Source organism: Crocodylus porosus, unplaced genomic scaffold (assembly GCF_001723895.1).
Source record: "Crocodylus porosus isolate Cpor-Errol unplaced genomic scaffold, CroPor_comp1, whole genome shotgun sequence".
Lineage (NCBI taxonomy): Eukaryota > Metazoa > Chordata > Crocodylia > Crocodylidae > Crocodylus > Crocodylus porosus.
This window is the reverse complement of record NW_017728917.1, coordinates 17,218,686-17,240,775: the sequence shown is the minus strand read 5'-3', so window position 1 is coordinate 17,240,775 and position 22,090 is coordinate 17,218,686. Positions and strand designations below refer to the sequence as shown.

At 44.7% G+C, this 22,090-nt stretch overlaps 1 protein-coding gene across 1 annotated transcript in view; it reads left to right on the top strand.

The window, feature by feature from the left end:
- Positions 1–17,810: 17,810 nt before the first annotated feature.
- Positions 17,811–22,090, top strand: part of CHST13 (carbohydrate sulfotransferase 13) — a 57,526-nt gene continuing 53,246 nt past the window's right edge. The window contains exon 1 of the mRNA XM_019537010.1: positions 17,811–17,851. Within this exon, the coding sequence (XP_019392555.1) occupies positions 17,811–17,851 (41 nt within the window). The remainder of the gene's footprint in view (positions 17,852–22,090) is intronic.

The window sequence follows — 22,090 nt, the reverse complement described above, 5'->3', positions numbered from 1 at the left end:
AAGATCCTTCAAACTCTACCCCACAATATGTATGCTCCCCTGGGGATCCTACAGCTGGCTGTCCCACTTCCTGGAGAACACCCACAAGCCTGGGGTAACGGTGCCACCACCTGGGCACTGGTCTCTGGTAGGGCTCTGTGCAGCCCAGGGCATATAGACTCTGCAAGCCTTGGGGGTGCTTTGCCCACAGTACTACTTCTCAGTGCTTCTGTCAGCCCAAAGCATCCCTAGAATAGCATCAGGTAACTGAGGGAAAATTAAAAGACAAACTTTGCTGGCCAACTTGGGAGTGAAAGTCTTTCTCTCTCTGTACCCACAGTAGCTCAACAAGGCACCCTGTAACCCAATACCTTTATTGTTCCAGGGCAGGGGTGGGGGTTGAAACGACGAAGTCAGAATACACTTTGAGCAAACATAAGCGCGTAAATCTTATACAATCTTGGACATGGCGAGTGATGCTTTTAAACTGTGACTGGGCTCCACATAATTCCTAACTCCTGGGTAGTTCCCAGGTTTTGTTTTGTTTTTTTTACTTGCAGTGAATCTCCAGACAGGAGCCTGGGGTATTTGCTTGCTGTGTTTGGAAGGAAGAGAGTGCATTCCTCCCCTCTAGCAATTTAGCTGGCCAGGTCACCTGATTGACCAGCCTGAACCAAGAAAAAAATCAGGAGATAGAGGGGTCACCTGGTTTGGCCCAAGTGAGGGGCAGAGAGAGGGGGATTTCTTTACAGTGGGTAACAAGAGAACAAGGCCACTTTTCTAGCCCTGCAGATCACATTTCATAACATGATTTTATTTTCATGCTGTGTTATTAGCTGCTTTTTCTTCTTTATTGTGTATTAATAAACTACAGTTGATACTTGTTATTACCAAAATAAATACTGAAAAAATGGTAAGAAAGGAGGGTATTTCTAAGCTGTTAAATATCTACTAGACTATGGGTCAGGTATTTAGGCTTTGAAAACTTCTATGCAAAACCCCAATCCAAGGCTTATGGCTCTAACTTGCCACAAGTATAGCAGGAGGACAGCAATGGCCAATGTCCCACTGCTGCAAAGGTTGTTAAAATACGCTCAGGAGATCCAGTGAAGAAGGCCACATACCCCATTACAGAGGAAGGCAAAAATCCCCACAGCCCATACCAATCTGACCATAATAAAATTCCTTCCTGACCCCAAAAGTGGCAATCTGTGTGACCCTGAGAGAAGAAGCAAGACTCTCTAGCCAGGAACCTACAATTGGCACACCCCGCTCAAAACCCCCAGCCTTGGCTGCAGTTAATACCTAATACTACTGAGGAAGGAGGGGAAAAAAATCCCTTTCTGGCCCTATGAAGCAACCAGCAAAGCAGGAACATGGAAAATAACTAGGGTGCATCTACATGTGCTATTAAGGCAGTGTGATAAACTCTGGTTCAATTTGACCCAGAGTCAGCAGCTCCTGCATGTGCATTATCTGCATGTGCACCCAGGCCCACAGCAGTTTGAGCTGGGGCAGAGTACCCTTGGGCCGGCATGGGGGTTGGAGGGTCAGCCCCAGGCTCCAGGTGTCACAATGGTGCTAAAGTGTGGGGTTAAGCAGCACATAGACCCCGCTCTTTAGCACCCTTGTGCCCAGCCAGCCCCTGTCACTGCCTACACGTGCATTTCAATGCATATAATTACTCTGCCATAGGACATACAGTACTATCCTGTGGTGGAGTTAGTTAATTTACTGCACCATAATACCAGCACACGTGTAGACAGTGACAATTTACTGCAGAGCTAATTAGTCAACAACTCCACAGTAAAGCACATATGTAGATGCACCCATAGAGTAGCATAGGCATAGCTACACCTAGATCATCCCTGACCAATGCTTATCCAGTTATCCTTAACTAGGCAGGTAGCAACGATGCCTGCTGTACTTCCCAGTGCAAAGAAACTCCATCTGAGACCTGAGGCAAGTCAGTTGGCCCTCCACTACTGGACATAGCTCTCATAATCCTGAGTCCGAAAAAGTGGGCCAAATATCACATGCAGAGAGAGATAAAACCTCCTGAGATTTGTCCCCTCCTTGAAGATTTTCTTGCAGGTATCTAAGTGGTGAGTTCCAGGCTGAATCCAGCACTGAAGGCTACAAAGCAAATCAGCTGAAACCCAGCCATGAGTCTTTTCCCCCCTGAAAACTAACACAGTTCATATCATTCTGCCCAGCAGTGCGAGCCCTCGGTTCAACTACTATTCTTTCCCAGAAATTCCCTCAGCCAGAGGTCAGCAAGACTCCTATAAATTCTGTAAATTAATAAAAGAGGGGAATAGAAAATGTCAAATGTTTCATTGTGGTTTTCTCTGTAAATTGTGTCCCTAGCTCCTGTTTCTTAACAATGTCAGACTTCTTATACCAGCTAACTACACACAATGGTGAACAGACCAGCAAGATTTTTTTCTTAACACTTGGGTAAGCTTCTAATGTTTTACCTGCTGCTATCCAAGAGCTCCTATGTATTAAGCTCCTATGAGAGAGGATCAGAGTCCAACTGTTTCCATCAGTTCCTGTGTATACTTGCTGTGGGCCCCAGTTACCATACAGCAATCCCCTAGCACAGCTAAAATATTGTTTGATCTTGCAACACAGTTATGACAGAACTGTCTCAGGTATATGCCTAAGCCATGCTGTAATTATGGACTTCAGCAGGGTTGTGGAGCAATTCAAAATCATGCTTAGAACAATGTTGGACACTATGCTCTATAAACCAATGCACCTTCCTGCTTCAGGGGTTTACTGTAAGGAAACAAAAAAAGAAAGAATAGCTACATGGTAAAAAGGACTGTGGTCTGTAGGAAGTAGTATGGCTTTTTCTAGAGGGTTATAACATGCTTTTTAGAAGAAAATCTATCTGCAGCATTACTAGAAATGTTTGTGAAATGTTTGTACACAGTTGCTGGCACAGAGTTAGCCTTATTGCAAACATGGCCATAATCCTTGAATGTTGGTGAGCAGAATGTGGATTGAGTAATGGCATTAGGAGCCCAGGACAGGATTAATGCTTGTAACTTTGTGATGAGGAATATTTTAAAGATAGGGTCTTACTCTAAGGAAGAGTAACACAGAGGGGCAGGATCTCATCTCCCTCAGACGCATTGAAGCATTTATTGAGTTAAACAAAGCTTTCAAGCTTCAGTCTACACTTGGCTGCACAATTTTGCCATAAAAAACCCTTAAACTTTTCCTTGTCTACAGTATTATGTTGCCTGGCAACAGGGCCTCTTTGGAGTCCTCTTGTATTATACCTGTATCATTAAAACCCTCTTGATTCTCAGCTGTGCTGCATCAAGAACGCCCTGAACTAAGCATAAATGACAAACGCTGCCACTAGCTTTCCTCATCTTTTTCCTCCTGTACAGAGCTGACTCCTGGAAGTTTGGCTGAACATCCAAGCTCCATTTTCCTGCCTTCTTTTCCTTTGATTGCTCTGATAATGCAGCCAAGGTGGAAATCAGACCCTGAGCCCGGCGCATTTGGAATCCTTGTTGCTTTGCTAAAACATGTCTTCCCTCGGGGCAGTGTGGTGGGGTTGGGAAACCGAAGCATTGATTCCCAGAGGGCATTCAGAGGTACCTCTTGTTTTAAGTTATTTTAGACTATGTTGTCCTTGTATTTATTGCTCATAGAACTGCAGGGCTATGGCCTGTGGCTAAAGCCAGTTCTGAGGTGGGCAGGGTGTCCGCTACGCTCCTCTCCTGCTGTATTGTATTCTTGACTTACTCCATCCCAGCATTTCCCAACTACCACACAGCTCTGCCAATGAACTGTGTCCCTGACCTGCAGCCTACCGTTGTATCACAGTCACTTCCCATCATGTCTGTTGTGTATCTCAGTCCACATCCACTTTGGCACCTTCTGTTCCAGCTCTCAGTCATGGCATCCTCCTTACTCCACCATACCAAGTTCTGTCAAAACACCTCTCTTCTGACCCATGGGACACCCTGCTATTCCAGTCCGAGCTTTTATGCTCAAGTCAATAACCATTCCACTTTATTGGGTATTATGCACTGATTTTAAAATGCCATGTCTGTCTAAGAGGTCACAGAAAGCATGTGTATGCATTACAGATTAATAGTCCTCTGAAGAGTTTTTGATTTGCTATGACCTACATCCAGAGGTCTGCGTTCACTCTGCAAGGAAGGATGAGATCACTGACACTTAAAGTCACACAATAATGCATTCTCTCAATTCTTTACACCACTTTAGGTGTTGAGCACATCTGCCTGCCTGCATTTTCAGCATGCCCATCGAAGTGCTTAGACACTGTGTATCATAAGCAATGCAGGTAGCACCACCTATTGTTAAAAGTGCCCAGTTCAGCCTGTGACAAGACCCTATTTTCAGGTGTTTTGCCAAACATTTACCAATGTGGGCTGACATATGTTCTGAATGTCTGCTGCATAGTGAGTAGCTTGGGAAGGCGGCAATAAACATGATTCAGTCATATCAGAAAATAAGATTAGGGGAAAATATTATTTTTGTCTGTTTTGAAGAATTGGATGTAGGCCATTATTAGAAGCTCTACCCCTCCAAGATTTAGACCAAGGGTGATCTTTTTTCCTGCAGTTGCTGCTTTCTGTCGATCTAGGTGGCTGTGGCACTGTGCACTATATCTGAGAACAAGGGAGAATGCTGGGCCTTCACTCCCCTTGCTACCAATAGTTCCTGTAACTAGGAATATCACTCTAGTATTTCCTCATCCATAATAGTTTGTGGGTTCCTGAACACTATTATAATACTAATAATAATAATTAATAGTAAGATACGGCAGCAATCACTGCAGCATTAGAATAGCATCTTTTGTGTCTGGTGAAGACCCTCTATGCTCCTTGGTTTTAAGCTGTTGTCTTAGGCAGTCATCCTTCTTTGTGATTTTTTTTCAGGTAACAAGTTATTGAGCATTACTACAGGCAGGTCTGTGCAAGGGCTTCACTTGTTAATAGGAAGCCCAGTGGTCTGCTCCTCATAGGTAAGTAAAGGAAGAACCAATTTTTCAAGTATTTTTGGTTAATGACATTTAGAGTGGGTGAGTAGGGCCTTATCTTTGTGAACTCAGTCATTCAAATCTATTAGAGGAGTCAAAGCAAGTCCAGGTCTATTATCTGTTATTGATTGTCAAGAGATGGATTGTTTAATGCATGTCATTTCTCCGGCCTGATTCCCCTCTCAGGTTGCCAGTGTATTAATTGTTTCTAAACCTGGAATAGATGGGAAAAAATTGCTAGCTAAGCCTGTGTGGAAATATACCCATTTTGCTTAGCAGCAATATTGAAACGTGTCATGCCATGCATTTTTTGCAGCCTGCAATTGCTCCCAGGTGTTCAAATTTCTCCTTTATTTGACATCCTATTTGGCATGGCTCTATTAAAGATAGCTTCCTGCTTTTGTGAGTTTATAACCTATCCTAATATTCTCCCTATAGTCACTTTTGTCAGTTTTGTTGTGGCTTTCATGAAATTTAGTCAAGTGGTCATGGAGTGATACGTACTACACTGGAAAAAGGAGATTTTCTTCTTCCTTTGTCATAAAAAATGGAACTTAGGATTTTGGTTCCTATGAGCGTAAAAATAATCCTGTATGTGCAGTGCAATAGTCCTGATTGATTGCTGGATACTTTATTGAGACTTCAGCTAGAATGGTTTTCCTCAGCCTTGGCTCCAGCAGAGTCCTATTAAGTCCCAAATGGAAAATTTGAACTGGTAAAATATACGACTTCTTTAAGCAAGGCTGAAGCAACTGTCTCACTTATAATTCCTACGTAGTCAAACGGTGGCTCATGAGATCAATGGAGCTGAGCCCATTGCTACACAGCAAGTTAGTTGAGCTCTGGAAAATTTTGGGCAAGGGACCTGGAAAGCCAATCTTAGCCCTGATTGAATAGTGGCTGGTTCATTGCCATGCGCCTCTGTTGGACTCCACAGAGACTGCGTGGTTGGTTACAGACCAAGTAGTGGAGGAAATTAAGCTGAGGGAGCTGAGTGAGAGGGGACAACGAAAGCCATATATCCTACTCTGTAGCATGGCTAAGCAGCAACTGGCAGACTAATGCAGGCTTTAGTACATTTTCCACCCTTCTCTCATCTCTTTTTGTGTTTGTGTGCGTTGGGAGGGGAAGAGCTGCAGGGGCTTATAGTCGTAGCTAGCCATAGGTGCTAAGTACTGTGTGCAGATATGTGAGCACCACTCCATATTAATTCATATATTATTTATGTATAGTTGATTTTGCTGAACAACAAGCAGCTTTGTACATAACCTTTGGACAGCATCAGGAGTTTGGCTGTGTCCTAGGATTTTGATCTAGTCTTCAACTGGGGACAACCATCCAAGGGCAATGTTGGTTGCTGCCTACAGCTTGCTTGTCCTTCCTGATCTGACCTGTGACACAGTTCAAAAAGAAAGTATTGGCCAGTGGAATCCATTGTCCAGGAGCTATACCGCCAAACTGAACGTGAATTTGATGACTCCGTAGGCTACTATGGCTCATGCTGTGTCCATAGTTTGCAGTTCTCAGCCATCCAGGCAACTTATGTTGCTTGGGATTTGAATCTTTAATTCAATTAGTTTTATCAGACTTCCTTTGGCACAGCTGTATTTGGGGGACATGTGCCTTGCTGTATGCTATGAGCTGGTGGGAGAACGATATGTAGGAATAAAAAATTATCTTATTCAGAGACTGTCAGTGTGAGGGCATTTGGGGTGAGAGTCACTTACAGGCACAATGTTGTTTTCATTCCTTCACTCCATTTGCTCCTGGGTACCAAACAGACATAAAACAGAGCAATAGTTTAGTTTCCATTGCTTCAGGTTAAACCTGTGTTAATCTGTACCTGCATTGTCTTTCCTCCTGCCCCCCAGTTGGTATTTTGCAAGAAATGAACATGCCTAAATTGAAGTGGCTGATCTTTATTTCTTATTTTGCAAACCTCTTTCCTGTAAAGAACGACATAGTTGGATGCTTTAAAACCTCGTGTGGATTCCTATAACAGTAGCACATTCAGTCCTTGATGTGATGCACTGCTGCTATTTCAGCTGTAGCTTTAACCACAGAAATCGCAGCAAGAGGCTGACGTGTTTCATTATTTTTTTAATTTCTCTTTGAATGACACTGGCTGCATTGTAAGACAGTAAGAAGTGCTGAGGAGGATTCATGTCTTTGCTTTATTCCATCAGACGAGAGGGGCACCTGAATTCTCTCCAGATTTGCTGAAACTGCAGTGTTTCTGAGAACATTTATGGACAAGATTCAGCTTCTCCTCTGAGAGCAAACTTTAAAAAGAAAAAGATAAAGTTCATCTCAGTTCCTGTTGGTTATTTTAGCTTGCACAGGTTTGTTGGGATTGGGTGTGGAAACCTACCTCAGTCAGCCCCAAATGTATCAACTAATTAAAAACAGGCAGTGGAGTTACTGGAAAGAATCCCTCCATTTAGTTCAGATTTGGTTGTGTTTTTAAGACAAATGGCCGAATTAATATTGCTCTATAACAGTGATAACCCAGTCAGCTTTTTGCTGTCTTGGCTGGGCAAGATGATTATCTGTCCTTTTGGATGGATGGGCATTGTCACTGTTATCCAGCCTTCTTTAAATGCAGGAGTACACTTCTGCTAAGTGCCAGGTTTGGGGCTGTACAGTAAAAACTTTCAGAGGCTGACTCTGGTGCAGAGTACAAACAGTTGCTTATTAAATAGGGCATCAACTGGCAGCATTCAAGGTGGGTGCTCTGGGATCCGCTTTAGTTGGCTGCTGGTAAAGGTCTCAGCTCTTCCCCAAATTGTCCCCGAGTACAGATGCAGAGGCTGTTCTAGAATAGCAAAGAAAACTTCATATCTATGTTTGTGACTAAAAAAAGGCCCGGAGATACTGACTTAGCCCCACTTTCTGCTCTTGGTCTACTGTTGTTGCTAGCAGGATTTCCAAAGCACCCTTCTGCTCAGCTGATTAGCCATGGTGATTAATGCAACCATTGGCAGGGTCAGATTGTTTGACTTTGGCTTTCATCTGTTGTTTTTGTTTCTCCCCTTTGTATTCAGACCCACTTAGGATGAACACACACATGACAGCAATGAGAAGGCTGCAGGGAACAGAGCTCACTCTCCAGCACACAATACCCTGCCAGGCTTAATAACTGATTTGGTTGACCCTAAGCAGTTCAGACTACGGTATCAAACACACACACTCGCATCCAGCCTTTCAGATGGTATTTTCCCCTTGCTTAAAGCTATAAAGTTGCCGGATTAATTTCCCACCAGGAACTAAGAGCCAGGACTTCAAAGCTACTGCAGTTCTAAACAATGTCGTCCTGAGACTTGGTGTCCTCTGGCCGAGTTTTTCAAACTCAAGCCTTTCTCCTTGTCTCCTGTTTGCTGTCCAAATGGAAATTAATGGTCACAGTGACAATTATGGATGACAGCTAGGGACAGCCTCAGCATTCTGACCTGTGCTCCTTCTGTAGACATTTTCTAACATCCAAGGTCATAGAGGAGCTGTATGTGAGGATCCAGCTACAATCCTGGGAGCGATCATGTAACTTCATGATGTTACCAGATGATAGCAGCTGGTGCTGAGTAGGTCAGTGCCTAGTTGTCCATTGTGCTAGGCCATGCTAGGACTATATATCATTGTGTGGCCATCCAGACCAGCCCCATACCCCATATGTTTGCCGGCTGTGCAGAGGAGTTTGCAGTTAGCACCTTCTGTGGGCCCACGTCTATGCGAGACAAATTCCTGAAGTGAGACTTTGCTTTCATGTCTAGAAATACTCTAAGGGTGATGATAGGAACCAGCAAAACATCAGTGACATGCAAGGCCTGGATTTTTTTTCTGTTGCTTTCCTTATTGCTTCTGAATATTACATCACATGTGTGCACATGCACTTCTCAGATGCAAAAAGCTATGTTAAAGAACGTTAGGACATATCACAGTTAGGGCTACCCAGGAGAAAAGGTTGTACATGTGCATTATGATGGAGTCTTTAATAAATGATTGCATGCTATTTCCTCCTCTTCCCGCTCCTCCCTCCCCCTCTCCCCAATTTGACTTTTCTTCATGAAAAAAGCAAAAGGTGCATCCTTGATTCAGAAGACAGCATCTCACCAATTTTCAAGTCCATGCTCCAAAACATGGAAGGGAACTTCTCACTGAAATGCTTGTAAGAACTTGTTTACATTGGCAAGACAGTATCCCCCGGCTCATTTTGATCTCAGGATGGTTTTTACCTAAAATGTTCCAGAAATCTTCTTCCAGAGCATCCTGGGGCAGATGCCCTGCATGGAAAATTTCAGCCTGGACAGGCAAAGTTTGGCAAACTTGTAAATAGCGGAAAGCAAGGGTTATTCATAGAGAGTTAGGGGCAACATTAAGCAGAGCTATCACCTCCTGCTGTACAGTTGGGTTCTTCTGTATTGGAGGTCTGTAAAATTCCAACGAAATACAAGCCAGCTCAGAATAAATTCTCTTCAGACATACTATATTAAACAATGTCCTTTCTATCAAAAGTATGTACACTCTCTTTCCTTGGGCCAGTGTCTCAGGGATCGTAAATGGGTGTAGCCATCAAGCAGTATACCAGCTGAGTGTCTGGCCTTTAACATTGTAGGTTCCAGACCAACAGCTCTAGGCTTTCTGATGCATAAGTCAAGAAACCACACTAGTGTGGGCAAAGGCTTCCTCCCTTTTAGTCATAACTAGGTTAAGTCAAATAATTTAAAAACATGGCCCTTCAATAGCATGTAATTTACATCTCCTGATTTCATCTCAGAGGCCTCCTTTTTCCATTTATGGACTCTGAAACCAGCCTCCAAAGACTCGAAAGACCGAATTACCTTATTCTAACATGCTGGAAGCCCATTAGCTGGGTTAGCACTGGCAAAACAGTCGCATGACTGTCACCTGCCACCACTGGACAGCACAGCAGTGCTATAAATGTTTCAGGGGAACACCCTTTCTATGCTTCCCTTACACAGTTCAGCTTAGACTATGATCCTGCTGTGAGCCAGATGCTTTTAGGGTCTAGATACCATGTGGATATAGCACTGATAGCACTGGAGTGACTGCAGCTCATGAAAGGACCTCTTCTGTGGGTGCTAGTGCGATAGAGGTCTCTGGCCATGTAGATGAGCATACACCAGCAGTGGCCTGTATTCTACTTTTGGCAACATTGGTGGGGTGCATTCATAGAGGATGTCCTGCAAATTATTAAAATAAATACAATAGATGTGGCCATTGCTCTGCAGCTCTTCATATTATCTCCACAAACTATTTTCTGTCCACATATAGACCTACATATTATACACAGAAAGACTCATGCACACACGTGTAGAGTTTACAGTACGTGCTGCTCCGTTTTTGAGGGACATAATATATAGGCTACTCAAACACTGGTAGAACTAGTTTAAGGAAACCCCTTCCTACAAGTTACAAGCCCAGATTCCCCTTCTCTCTCTAGTGCTGACTTGGTTATTTGATACTCCTTGCTATCTAAATTGATAAACTCCACGGTTTATAATAATATTCCACCCATTATCCAAAATGTTATTTAGCTAAACTCAGTGCCCTCCCTGAGGACTGAATAACTAAAGTCGTGCTGTACAGTGGGTTACTGGAAAAGTACAGTTCATTGCTAATTTGCCCCCTAGTTCTTGGCTTTGTACCACATGACCCACTTTTCTACACTATCCTGTTAGCTAACAGAACGACTGTGGTAAAAGGCAAGTAGCTATCATGATACATGATCATTTGAGTGGCCTCAAAAGCATTTAATGGTGTCCTGCCATAGCAATGACAAAGTGCATCCAGGCTGCTGGAAATCTACGTCGGTCTGTCTTTTGTACCTAACCATTGCTCTGGTATTTTTAAATCAGGATCAACAGATGAGGTCAGAATGGGTGAGGGCATGTTTGAAGCCCTTATTATAATTCATTCTTAGGCATAGAAGAGGGTATTTGAGTTGATTTATGGGTTCCTGTGACAGATACCCTGCAGGTTTCAGCCCCTGCCTATCAGGTGAGTGATGAAAATTGGTTATCAGGGTCCATGAATTTAGATGTATTCATACCTTACTACCGATGGCTACAGTAACTTTCCACAGCCTGTAGTAATGACAGGAACAGTGTGTTAATTTATTAACTATCATCACTGCATGGTGGGTAGCAAGGGAAGAAGGGTACTCTAGCGGCAGGGGATCTGGGTTCAATAATAAATTCTGTGTGATCTTGGGCAAAGCTAGGTCCAGAAAAGGACTTAGGCACCTAAATTCCACTTTAGGCACTCAAGCCCTAAGTTGTGGTACCACTGCTCAGTTGCTGCCTAGCCCTGAAGCTGCTTAACTCCCTCAACACCACTGTTTTTTGAGCTTCATGTTCCCTTGGCACCTGAAAACCTACCATGCCAGGGTAGAAGGACTTGGGGCATACAGTAGACCAAAGCTGCATGTGAGCCAACAGTGTGTTCTTGTTGCAAAAAAAGCCAACAGAATATGGGGTTGTATCAACAGGAGCGTCACCTCCCTGCCTGCAAAACCAGGGAAGTGATTCTTCCATTCTATTTAGCACTTGTGAGGCCTCACTTGGAGTACTATGTCCAGTTCTGGGCCCCATACTTCAAGAAGGAGATGGCTAGATTGGAAAGACAACTAGCATGTAACAACAAAAATGACTAGGGGCTTCAATGGCAACCTTTATGAGGAAAGGCTGAAAGAACTAGGGTTATTTAATCTGGAGAAGATAAAACTGAGGGAGGATTTGATGCAACTGAAAGGAGGCTAGAGAGAGAAGATGGAGATGGGCTTTGCTCTGTGGCTGTAGGGGATAGGAGTAGAAGCCATGGCTTCAAGCTGCAGCAGAGGAAATTGAGGTTGGAGATTAGGAGGAACTTTCTGACTCATAGGGTGGCCAAGCATTGGAACAGGCTGCCTAGAGATGTTCTTGAATCTCCATCGTTGGAAGTTTTCAAGAGCAGGTTGGACAGGTACTTGGCTGGGATGGTTTAGTCAAGAGCAATCCCACTTTGAGCAAGGGGATGGACTAAATAATTTTATGAGGTCCCTTCCAGCCCTCCTTCCCTATAATCCCCATGCCCAGAAGTCCCTCCCAATGCTGCAAAGCCTTAGATAGCTGATGCCACCTATCTGCTGCTAAACCAGATTCAGGGAAAACACCTTCCAGCTAAACCCACTGAAAGGCTTGGCACAAGTGGGTTCCTCACAAAAGGCAGTGGCTGCCATCTCTTCTTCAAAACTGTGGTAGAGAGAGGATGAGGCTGTGGGGCTGGAAGTCACAGTTCTGCTCTCTCCTGTATAAATAATGGCCTAGTGGTTACAGCCTAATGGGCGGGTTGGGCTAAATTCCTCCCACTGTCTGAGGGGGCTCAAACTCACATCTCCTGCACTTCCAGGAGAGTGCTTGAGACACCGGGCTGGTTTGGAGAGTGGTACCCCCCATCCTTGCTGGAGAAACTGTGCCCCTGCACAGCAGAGAATTCAAGCTTTACTGGGTCAAAGAGAGAGAGCAAGTAGGGAGTGTAACTTAGCATATAGGAAACTTATTTGGAAGGGAAGGCACCCTGAAACCAGTCCATGCTATGGGACTGTTGATGTATTTTACATGAAATAGTGGTGAGTGTGGCTGAAGAACCCAATAGGGATTATAATAAACTGAGTCTTAACTGAGATTTTTAAAGATATATATCAGGAGCATGCATGCTGGCAGTTCCTGTCCTGCCTCCAGCATCTCAGGTGTCATGTTTATTATGCTATTATACTTAAAACAGACACATCTGTCATATGCTGATTTCCTGGAAGCTAGCAGTGGATCCCAGAGGCCAGGCTGGCTTTTATTTGCACTGCTGCTATCCAACGGCAGCTTAACTAGAACATCACCCCCAAGTAAAAACATTGTATGGCATGCATGGCATCTTCAATAACCATCCTAAGCTCTGCTAGTTTCTGTTGTGGGAGACACTGCTTTGCCAGTGGAGCTTATTAAATCACATGCTTGCAGTTAAGGATGCCTCTGCTCTTCTGTCACTGCTGTGGAGGCTTGAAATACTTAACATGTGCAAGGGAGCTGTAGTCAGGAATGTAAGAGGATTTGGGTATCCACTGAAAATGGGAACAGAAGTATGATAAGTGCTTGAGCATAAGTGTCAGTAACAGGATAAGAAGCTGGATGGAAAGGAGTAGATGAGATCCAAGGTCAGACCTGTCTTGATCTGCAGGGGACAGTTTGTAACGTTACGTAGGAAATGTGTTTTCCTTGCTATGCATGGGCTGCTTGGTCTCCCTTTTTTGACAAATGCTTGCTCCTATATTGTGTGTCATCTGCTTGATGCATTTCTCAGCACTGGGTTTCCCTTTAGGAACTCATATTTAACTTCTGCTGTGTTGGTGGTGTATGACCATCTACTTGGGTGGCAGCCTGGAACATGCTGGCATTCAAAAAAGCAGAAGGGTCAATGGAGCCTTGCTCTGGAAATCAAGGCAATAGCTCCATAACTTCCTTGGTCACAGATAAGAATGGTCAGTTCATTCAACAGTATCCAAGACATGGACTCGTGGTTTGTGACACAACCTACCACTTCCTGCTTCCCTCTTCATCAAAGCAACTGGGCATACCATTGCCTTACAATAAGAAAAATCTTGAGCATACCAGAAGGGTGGCCCATGAAGGAGGGTCTGCCCTGATCAAGGTGGGTGGTATCAGATACCACAACCATGTGCAGCACATAAGAACCTAAATGTTCTGCAGATAATGTTAGGCCCATTACAGCTGTGGGACTGGAGGTGGTACAGCTGTTGTGGTTGTCATGGTGATTTTGGTCTTCCAGGACTAGTGTATGTCATAGTGATAGGTAAACTGTGGTGCTGTCTGTAAACCTGACAGGTGGGGGAGCCAGCAGGGAGCTGATATCACAGCGTTTATCAGCCCATCAACAAAACAAAAGCCTCATTCATTAGTTCAAGCTCTTCTTAAACAGCTTTTTCCAAAGAAGGAAGGGAGGGACATTACGGGCTGACCTGTTGATTAGCTCCAAAAAGCCCTAAGCGGACATTGTTTGATCTGCCTGTCCCAGTGAAATGAGACACACACACACACACACACACACACACACACACACACACACACACACACACACACACACACACACCTCTTAGCATTAGCTAGCATATCATATGCCTAGGGTCCGTGGGGCTAGGGGTCCATGCTGTGGGAGATGGGAAGGAGGGGGGAATCCCTGTTTGAGCAGCAAGGTGGGGTGGGGAGAAGACAGGCAGACCCTGCTGTGCCTGCAGTCTCAGCCGGAGCTTTGGCTAGGGAGCATTTTAAACAAATCAGTCTAATTATGTAAACCCCTCCCCACACACACACAAAGATCCCCAAGAAAATTCAGAAGGGAAGAGGATTATCAGTCTTGGAACTAAGGACACTCACTCCCATCTGCAGAGAGAAGCTTTCAAAAGAAAGTTAGGCCTGTTTTTTCTCCTAAGCATTGTCTGCACTAGGAAAGCTCCCATCCAAAATTCACCAACAACACAGCCAATATTAGTAGCAAAGGTACAAGCTGTAGTGTAACCAGGAGCCTGAATATATACCAAGCAGAGCCTTCCAGTCTCCTCAGTGCAGGTTTGATCAATTCAATAGTAGAAATTCCTGAGCCCTGTTCACATAGAACCAGAACAGCTGCAAAATCAAGCCTGCTAGCAGAGTACTCTGTGAGGCAGGGTGTCTTGGTTTCCATTGTCTATTTGTCATGTCTTGGTGTGCTTGAATCTGTAAATTGGACATCAGCAGTGAATTATCTTCCTCCCCATAACACTACATATCACAGTCACACAAACTGCCAGTACAAAAAGCAAATGCAACCCCAGGTGCCATCAGATGCATAAAATGCTTTGTTCCCATTTTCAACATAGCAACTGTGTTTTCCAGCAGATGTAAGCACTGGAGGCAAGACAGAAGTTCCCCAAGCCTATAATTTGGTTTGGTCTCATCACCACCCCTACTTTTAAAAGAAGGCAGCTGCTGCTTTTATTTTTATTTTTAATTGCTGCATTAAAGAAGCAAAGAGACAGAAATGAATGATTCTCTGACATCTATTTTTGTAAAGTCCAGCGTGTCACTGCCGGGAAGAAGGAGCCCACATTTTGAGTTTCCTTCCAACAGCCTGTCTCCAGGGGTATTTTCCAAGAGGTAATTGTAAGGGATCTCTGGGAAGCCTGACTTGTGCTTTGACTTCAGGTTTTGTATCCCTAAGTAAAAATGGCAACAAGTCAAGAAAAAGACCATGGGTGAAACTCCTCATCTCTTAGGACAAGGCTCTGTTAACCTTGCTTACAGTGATCACCACCTTTGGCCTCAAACCTGCAAAGGTTTATGCTCCTTTAAGCACCTTGACTCATCCTGCAAATCCAGGGAATTACTCCCAATGTGTACAATTGCACACCTACCTAAATTGTCATGAGAAAAGCACCTGATTCCATAGGCTGTCCCACTGGGGTGAATTGGACTACTCAGTGAGTAAAGATGCTACTGAATGTAAGGATGTCCGACTCCAGATTTAGAAGGCCTCCCAATATACTGTGTAGGTTTATAATGATCCAGATGCCTTTTCAGAGGAAAGATGAATTCCTATTTGAAATATCTGGGTTTATTTTGTAAATCACATTTGCACACTTGACAGGGATAACAGTGAGTCACCCTTGAACTCTGGCTGAGAATCGCTAAACTAGAGATCCAGGTTGTGTCAGGTCTCCAGGTTGTAGCTGTATTGGTCTAGAGGAAAAAGCAATTGAGACTCATGGTAGAGGTGATATCTTTTATTAAACCAACTAGATTTTTGCCAAACATTTCTTTAATTGCAAGTTTTCGGGTGCAAGCACCCTTCATCAGGCAATCTAAAGATTGTAGAAGTTCTCCTGGGTACAAATGGAAGTTCATATTTCACAGGAGAGTTGAAGGTGGTACAAACTCCAGTTTGGAAAAGTTCATTTTTTATGCAGACTGGGCTCAGAGAAAAGTTGGAATAGTCTGTTTACCTCAAAGTTGTTTATTGATAAGCAGGATGTGGTCATATTTCCTTCTGGTTATGGTGTTTCATATTTCAAAGAGGAATAAATAGGTGGTATACTCCTCTGGGCAGATGTGTCTGAGCTTTGTTGTGAGGCTCTGTAAAGATGCAGATTACCTCAAACAAAGGCAGAAGTAGAATTTCCGGTTTCAGGTGGTCAAAGTTGCTTCCTCCTCATAAAATTATGAAGATTTCATTTTTTAAAATAAGCAAAAATTGAGCTAGAGATGTATTTGGTAGCCGTGTTGGTCTGAGACAGAAAGAAATGCAAAACTCTAGAACCTCTAGGTTCAGAGATGACACCTTTTATTAGAGCAACTAAGAAATTGCAAAAAAAGATAATTTTTTTTGGCGATTTCTAAGTTGATGTAATAAAAGATATCGTTGAGCTAGACGCACACAGGTATGTGGTGTGCAGTAGTGCAGGGAGTTCAGCAGGTGGCGGTGTTGTCATCAACATGCAAAGGAAATGCCCTAGGAGCACTTTATATTGATATAGTCAGAGAGGAATCAATCATCCTGGTGTGAAATCACCATGCTGTTCTGAAAGCTTCCCTTCCACAACAGCAGGGGAATGCAGCACTGCAAAGGCTTAAGCAATTTCAGATAAAACCGTTCCATTTCATCCCACCCTTGTGAGCAGAATCACAGAAAACTAGGGCTGGAAGGGACCTCAGGAGGTCATCTAGTCCAACCCCGTCCTCAGGGAAGGATCGTCCTTGTCTAAACTGTCTCAGACAAATAGTTGTCTAACCTTTAAAACTTCCAAGGTTGGAGATGCCACAAACTTTCCAAGTAATCTCTTCCAATGCTCAACCACCCTCAGAATGAGAGAGTTCTTCCTAATATCCAACCACTGGTGCACGTTAAGACGGTTACGTCTTGCCCAGTCTCCTGCAGGCACATCGAATAGTGTTTTTTAGGGTCAATAACAGTCACCAGGATAGGGACCTTGAGAAACAACAGGGCATTTTGAAGGAGTACAGCAGGGAGCTGATGCAAATGTAGGTGCCTGGCCTCCATAAAGAAATCTGTGGAGCTGAGTAAAGCCCCTGGACCCCGTATACAGATATGGGGGGACAAATGCCTCAGAGTGAGATCTGCAAATGCCAATATGCTGAACAGGGACCTGCCTCAGTCCCCTATTCATTTGTTTTACAGGAAAAGACCTGTGGCTGCTATGTTTTGTGTGGAGCCTCATGAGTTGGGTTCTCCACAAGCCTTCCAGAGGAAGGTCCTCAGGCAACATAGGTAGAGGGACACCTCGACTCTGGACCTTGGCTGGGTTTTTGACCTGAGCCAGCACTTGTCAGGGTGGTTGGGCACCTCCAGAGTGGCGGTTGATCAGGAACTGTGAATATTATAATTACAACCTTGTAAGTCACCTATTAAAAGGAGTCTTATGGGACTTGGACACCCATGGGCTTTTCAAGTTCTGGTCTTTAGTCTGTCGGTGCTACAGTTCTCCATCTGTGAAATGGGGATAACAGTACTGCTTACCTCACTAGAGGGCTGTGAAACCTGGTGGGGGACTCACATATAGTAGTAATATAGACCACAGAAATGCCTCACAGCCTACATGAGGCTGAGAACTCTAGTTATATATTCCCTTGCAATATACTACTCAGCTTCTTCAAGACCAGAGCCTGAATGGTAATGAGCACCCACAATTCCCTTAGTCCTGTGAGTGCTGAGGATCAAATCCTTTGGGAGATACGCGAGCATGCTCAAGGGGCAGGGAGAGCGAATGAACTCGAGTTCACGGTTGGAGCGGATTACATTTGCAATTGAGTCCAAATAAGTAGCACATCGAATCTTAGCAGCTTTTTTACCCTTACCTCAACTAACCCTTGGGAGCTTAACAGGCCTTTAGCTATGAATGCAATCCAACATATGCAGATATGACTGCAGATATGCCCGGGCCCTGCCCTTTTGACATGATATATAAACAAGACTCAACAGGATTCAGTAGATCCTGGCTTAGTTTTGCCTTCTAGGCATTTTAATCCTTAATACTCCAACTACAGAACAATTGCAGTTGCCTGGAATTTGTTTATATTTAACAATATATTTATTATTGTTGCTGGAAGCATGGGTGCTGGGATAAGGGCTTGATTGTTCGCTGAGCTTCCCTAAGCTTTGGGCCAGATTTTCAAAGGTATTTTGGCACCTAAAGTCACAGCTAGATAGTTGCTGGGATCTTCAAAAGCACTTAATGTGCTTTGGAAAATCCCAGGAGGCACCAATTTGCATTTTTGGAGGTTCAATTACCTTCGAAAATCTGGTCCTTTGTACTTAAAACCAGAACTCAAGCTGCAGAGCTTGGATGTGGATTTAGTTTTCAACCTGCCCTCCTTTGCCTCCAAGAAGTTTGAGACTGTCAAGCGATGTGGGTTGTTGGCTTCGACGATTCATTTTGCCGTGGTTGACACTCAGCAACTTTGAATAACTAACAAGTACTCTTAGCCTTTCCCTCACCTATGGCACTTTTGTATGGTGCAAAGAGGAGAGCGGGGAGGAAACAAACAGGATAGACCCAAATGCAATCAGTCTCAGGGGTGTGTCCTTGAGGGATAAGGAGAAATCAGAATGCATTACCATCAACCAAAAATCACTGCAGCGTGGGACCCAGCCTATTCCAATTGCCTTAGTAGGGTGCTCCTCACTAACCCCTACAGATATTCTTCCCTCATTGAAACCCCTCAGAGATGGTTTTAGCTGTGTCCCTGGGAACCTACACAAGGAGCCAGGTGATGTGAGCTGCAAATCAATGGGCTTACTTGCTTGGGGCTGGGTCTTACACCTGGAGCCATCCTCTTGTTTGTCAAAACAGGTATTTCACAGCGTGCAACACAAATGTTTTCAGTCTCTAACATTGACATCTATCTGGCTAGGGAAACTGCAAGGATGGTTTTCAATGAAATGCTCCGGAGTAAACTAGCAGTTTTCTGGAAAGGCGCACACATGCCATTACACTGATGATGACTTTGGAGTCTAGAACATAGATGGTGGAAAACCATGTTCCTCTTTCCCAGGTGAACAATCATATTGACTCTGAGGGCCAAATGAGATGGGTCCAGAAGATCTGGTCTGGTTTCTTCATGGTGCTTCAGGGAGGCATTCCGTTAGAATGGGGAATTTCAGTCTTTCACAGGGAAGTATCTTTCATATAATACATTTCAACCTGTTGTTGGGTAGTTTTCTCTCTCACTGAGACCCCGACCTCACTGACCCTGCATCGTCTTTGAATCGGACAGATTTCCCATTTCGCATTGCAGGACAGATCTTTGATCAAATGTAGAGATCGCTGTCCAGTGGCTTTAAAATACTCTCTGCCCAACCCAGTGCTGGGACTAAAGCGTGCTGCCTTCTCTGGATTGTTCTGTGAGGGACCAAGGGATAAACTGGACAATTGAACAGGTGTTTTCAGTCTCTAGTGTCTCTGAATTACAGCAATCTCAATCCAGTTAATATGGAAAGTGAGAAAGCTGGTCAGACTGTCACACCTTGGTTTCTGTACACCCTTGGTGACACTGACTTTCTTTATCCAGACTTCAGTCTGTTTCCACTGAAAGCTGCATATGGCTCACGTGACTTCTCTGGAACAGGCAAAGTCCTCTAGAGTCTCACTGGGGTAAAAGGCTGCAGATTGTCTGTGAAAACTTTTCCTTTTTAATGAGGTTCAGCGATCTATCATAGTGATGGACTGTATATGCCATAAGACTGTAGTTTTCAGGATACAGTGAGAATCTTGATATTAGTATGATTCAGTGGGTCAAAAAGACTCCAAGGTGCATGCTTCAAGGCATGCACACTCATTCTCGATCTACTATGGCAGGCAAGCTAGTAGATTCCCATCTCCCTCAGGTGCAGTCAATGCGATGTAGGACCTTGGCACATACTTAGGGAATATACTGCACACATTTACAGTATGCACATCCACACTGGAGGTCTTAATCTCCTACTTGTTTACCGAACTACAGGGTGGTCTAAAGCAACAAAGGCCAACCTGAGGCACGCCACAAATTCGCTCCATACCCTCGAGTGCCGCTCCATCCTCTTTCCCTTCCCAATCTGCTGCTCTGCTTTCTCCCCAGGCTCTGTGTTTCATGCCTGATGTGCTACTCTGCTTTCTGCTTCCTGTCCTTCCTGCCTACAGTGCATTATTACTTATTATTGACATTATAGCTATGTCTGGGAGTCATTATTTATGCTGCAGGATTCCTAGGTGTAATGCAAACACAGAACAAGAGGCTCTGGCCCAGAGACCCCACAATCTAAGTCTGGTAGGAGCTATGCCATTGTCACAGGCTTTATGTGGAAAATGCTTAGATGTTCTGGGGAAAAGAAACAGTATAAGACCCTGGGATTAGTAGATATTAAAAAATGTTCATCCTAAGTATTATTGATATTATATTACATCAGTTTTACACTATTGTAACTCCATTGGCCATGTCCACACCAGCATGGATGTTTAGTTCCCTGGGGACAACCAGCAGCAACGCACCTTGTGCTGCTGCTAGTTGTCTCCGGGGAGTGCCTGTGCCACGCGCCCTCTGATGCGGGCGGGTTACCCTGGGTGGGGTAGGGGAGGCAGGGGCCCGCACTGGGCTGGCCTCAGCAGCCTCACCTGGGGTCCTGGGGGCCTCCCAGGCTGCAGCAGCATCAATCCTGCCTATCAGAGCCTGGCTGGGAACTGGAGTGTGGCTGCAGCTGGCCAGGCTCCAGTTTTGAGCAGAGCACGCATATGCCACTCCACTTTTTTTTTTTTTACGTGGGTTTTTTTTTTGACCCCTGGATACCCAGGAGTCAAACACCAGAATGTGCAGTATGTGCTGCCATGGATGTGCTGCTCATCTGGACACGGCCAGTGACTTCAAGACCACTGCGCAGAGTTTACAGCAGTGAACCTGAGAGGAGAATCAAGGCTCTTGTGCTCATCTGAGAAAAATTCTGCCGCTGTTTTCTGTCGAATGTGATGCAACCAACTCAACTGTGCTGTGTGATCTCATAAAATCCCTGAACTGAACTTTGAGTTTTCCTACAAATGTAAATGCAGGATGCCTGTTACGGTGATATAAATTTGCAGTAACTCTGATAAAGTCAGTCCAGTTGCTCCAGTTACTATGACACTGGCAGGAAGGAAATTTGGCTCAAAGGGAACTCGCCTAAAGGATGCATCTCTTCTGCTTAGTTTTGACATGAGGAGTGTTTCATGAATGGAGAAGATTTAGTGCAGTGATCCTCAACTAGGGTGCCGGCCGGTGCCTGGAGAATCCTTTCAAGGGTGCCACAGGATGCCATGCAATGTTAGCACTGCAAGGTGTGCAAATGCGAGTCACAAGATAAACCCAGAGATTTCAAACAGGAGTCCAGCGTGTTAAACCTATTCTGCCCAGCCATGGTCTTTCTGAGCTCTTTGCAACAGAAGAATTGCACTAGTATTTTCTGTTGTCACAAAAAAGAAGTGCAAAATAGGAATTGGCGTTTTCCTAACGGGGCCTTGAGTGGAACAAGATTGAGAACCACAGCTTTAGTGTTGCTGAGCTCGTGCTTTGCCATCGGCTCCATCCTGTTGTAGGTATTTTGAAGGCAGTCCATTGGAAATGGGGCACATTTTGGAGACTGTTTTTGGGAGTCCAATGAAAGTAGCTGGGCTGGGGGAAACTGGATTGCGTGGACAGTTCCCCAGGGGCTGGTGGCCTGGGGCAGCGCTGCGTGGGGGCAGACACGACCTGCTGTTGTGTTGTGTTGTGCTGTGGCACCGTCCCCAGCCTTGCTGCATGGCGCTGTGCTGCCCTGGGGTGCTGTAGTGCAGTGCTGTGCGCCGCGCTGTGCTGTTGCGTTGCAGCGTGCTGCGCTGTCCTGTCGGGCCGCGCTCCCCCGTGCTGTGTGGCGGTGTTTCCGCGCCGTGTTGCGTTACGCCGGGCTGTCGTGCTGCTGTGTGTCCTGCGCCGTGCCGCCGCGGGTCTATCGCAGCCCGCGGTGGCGGGCCGGCGCCAC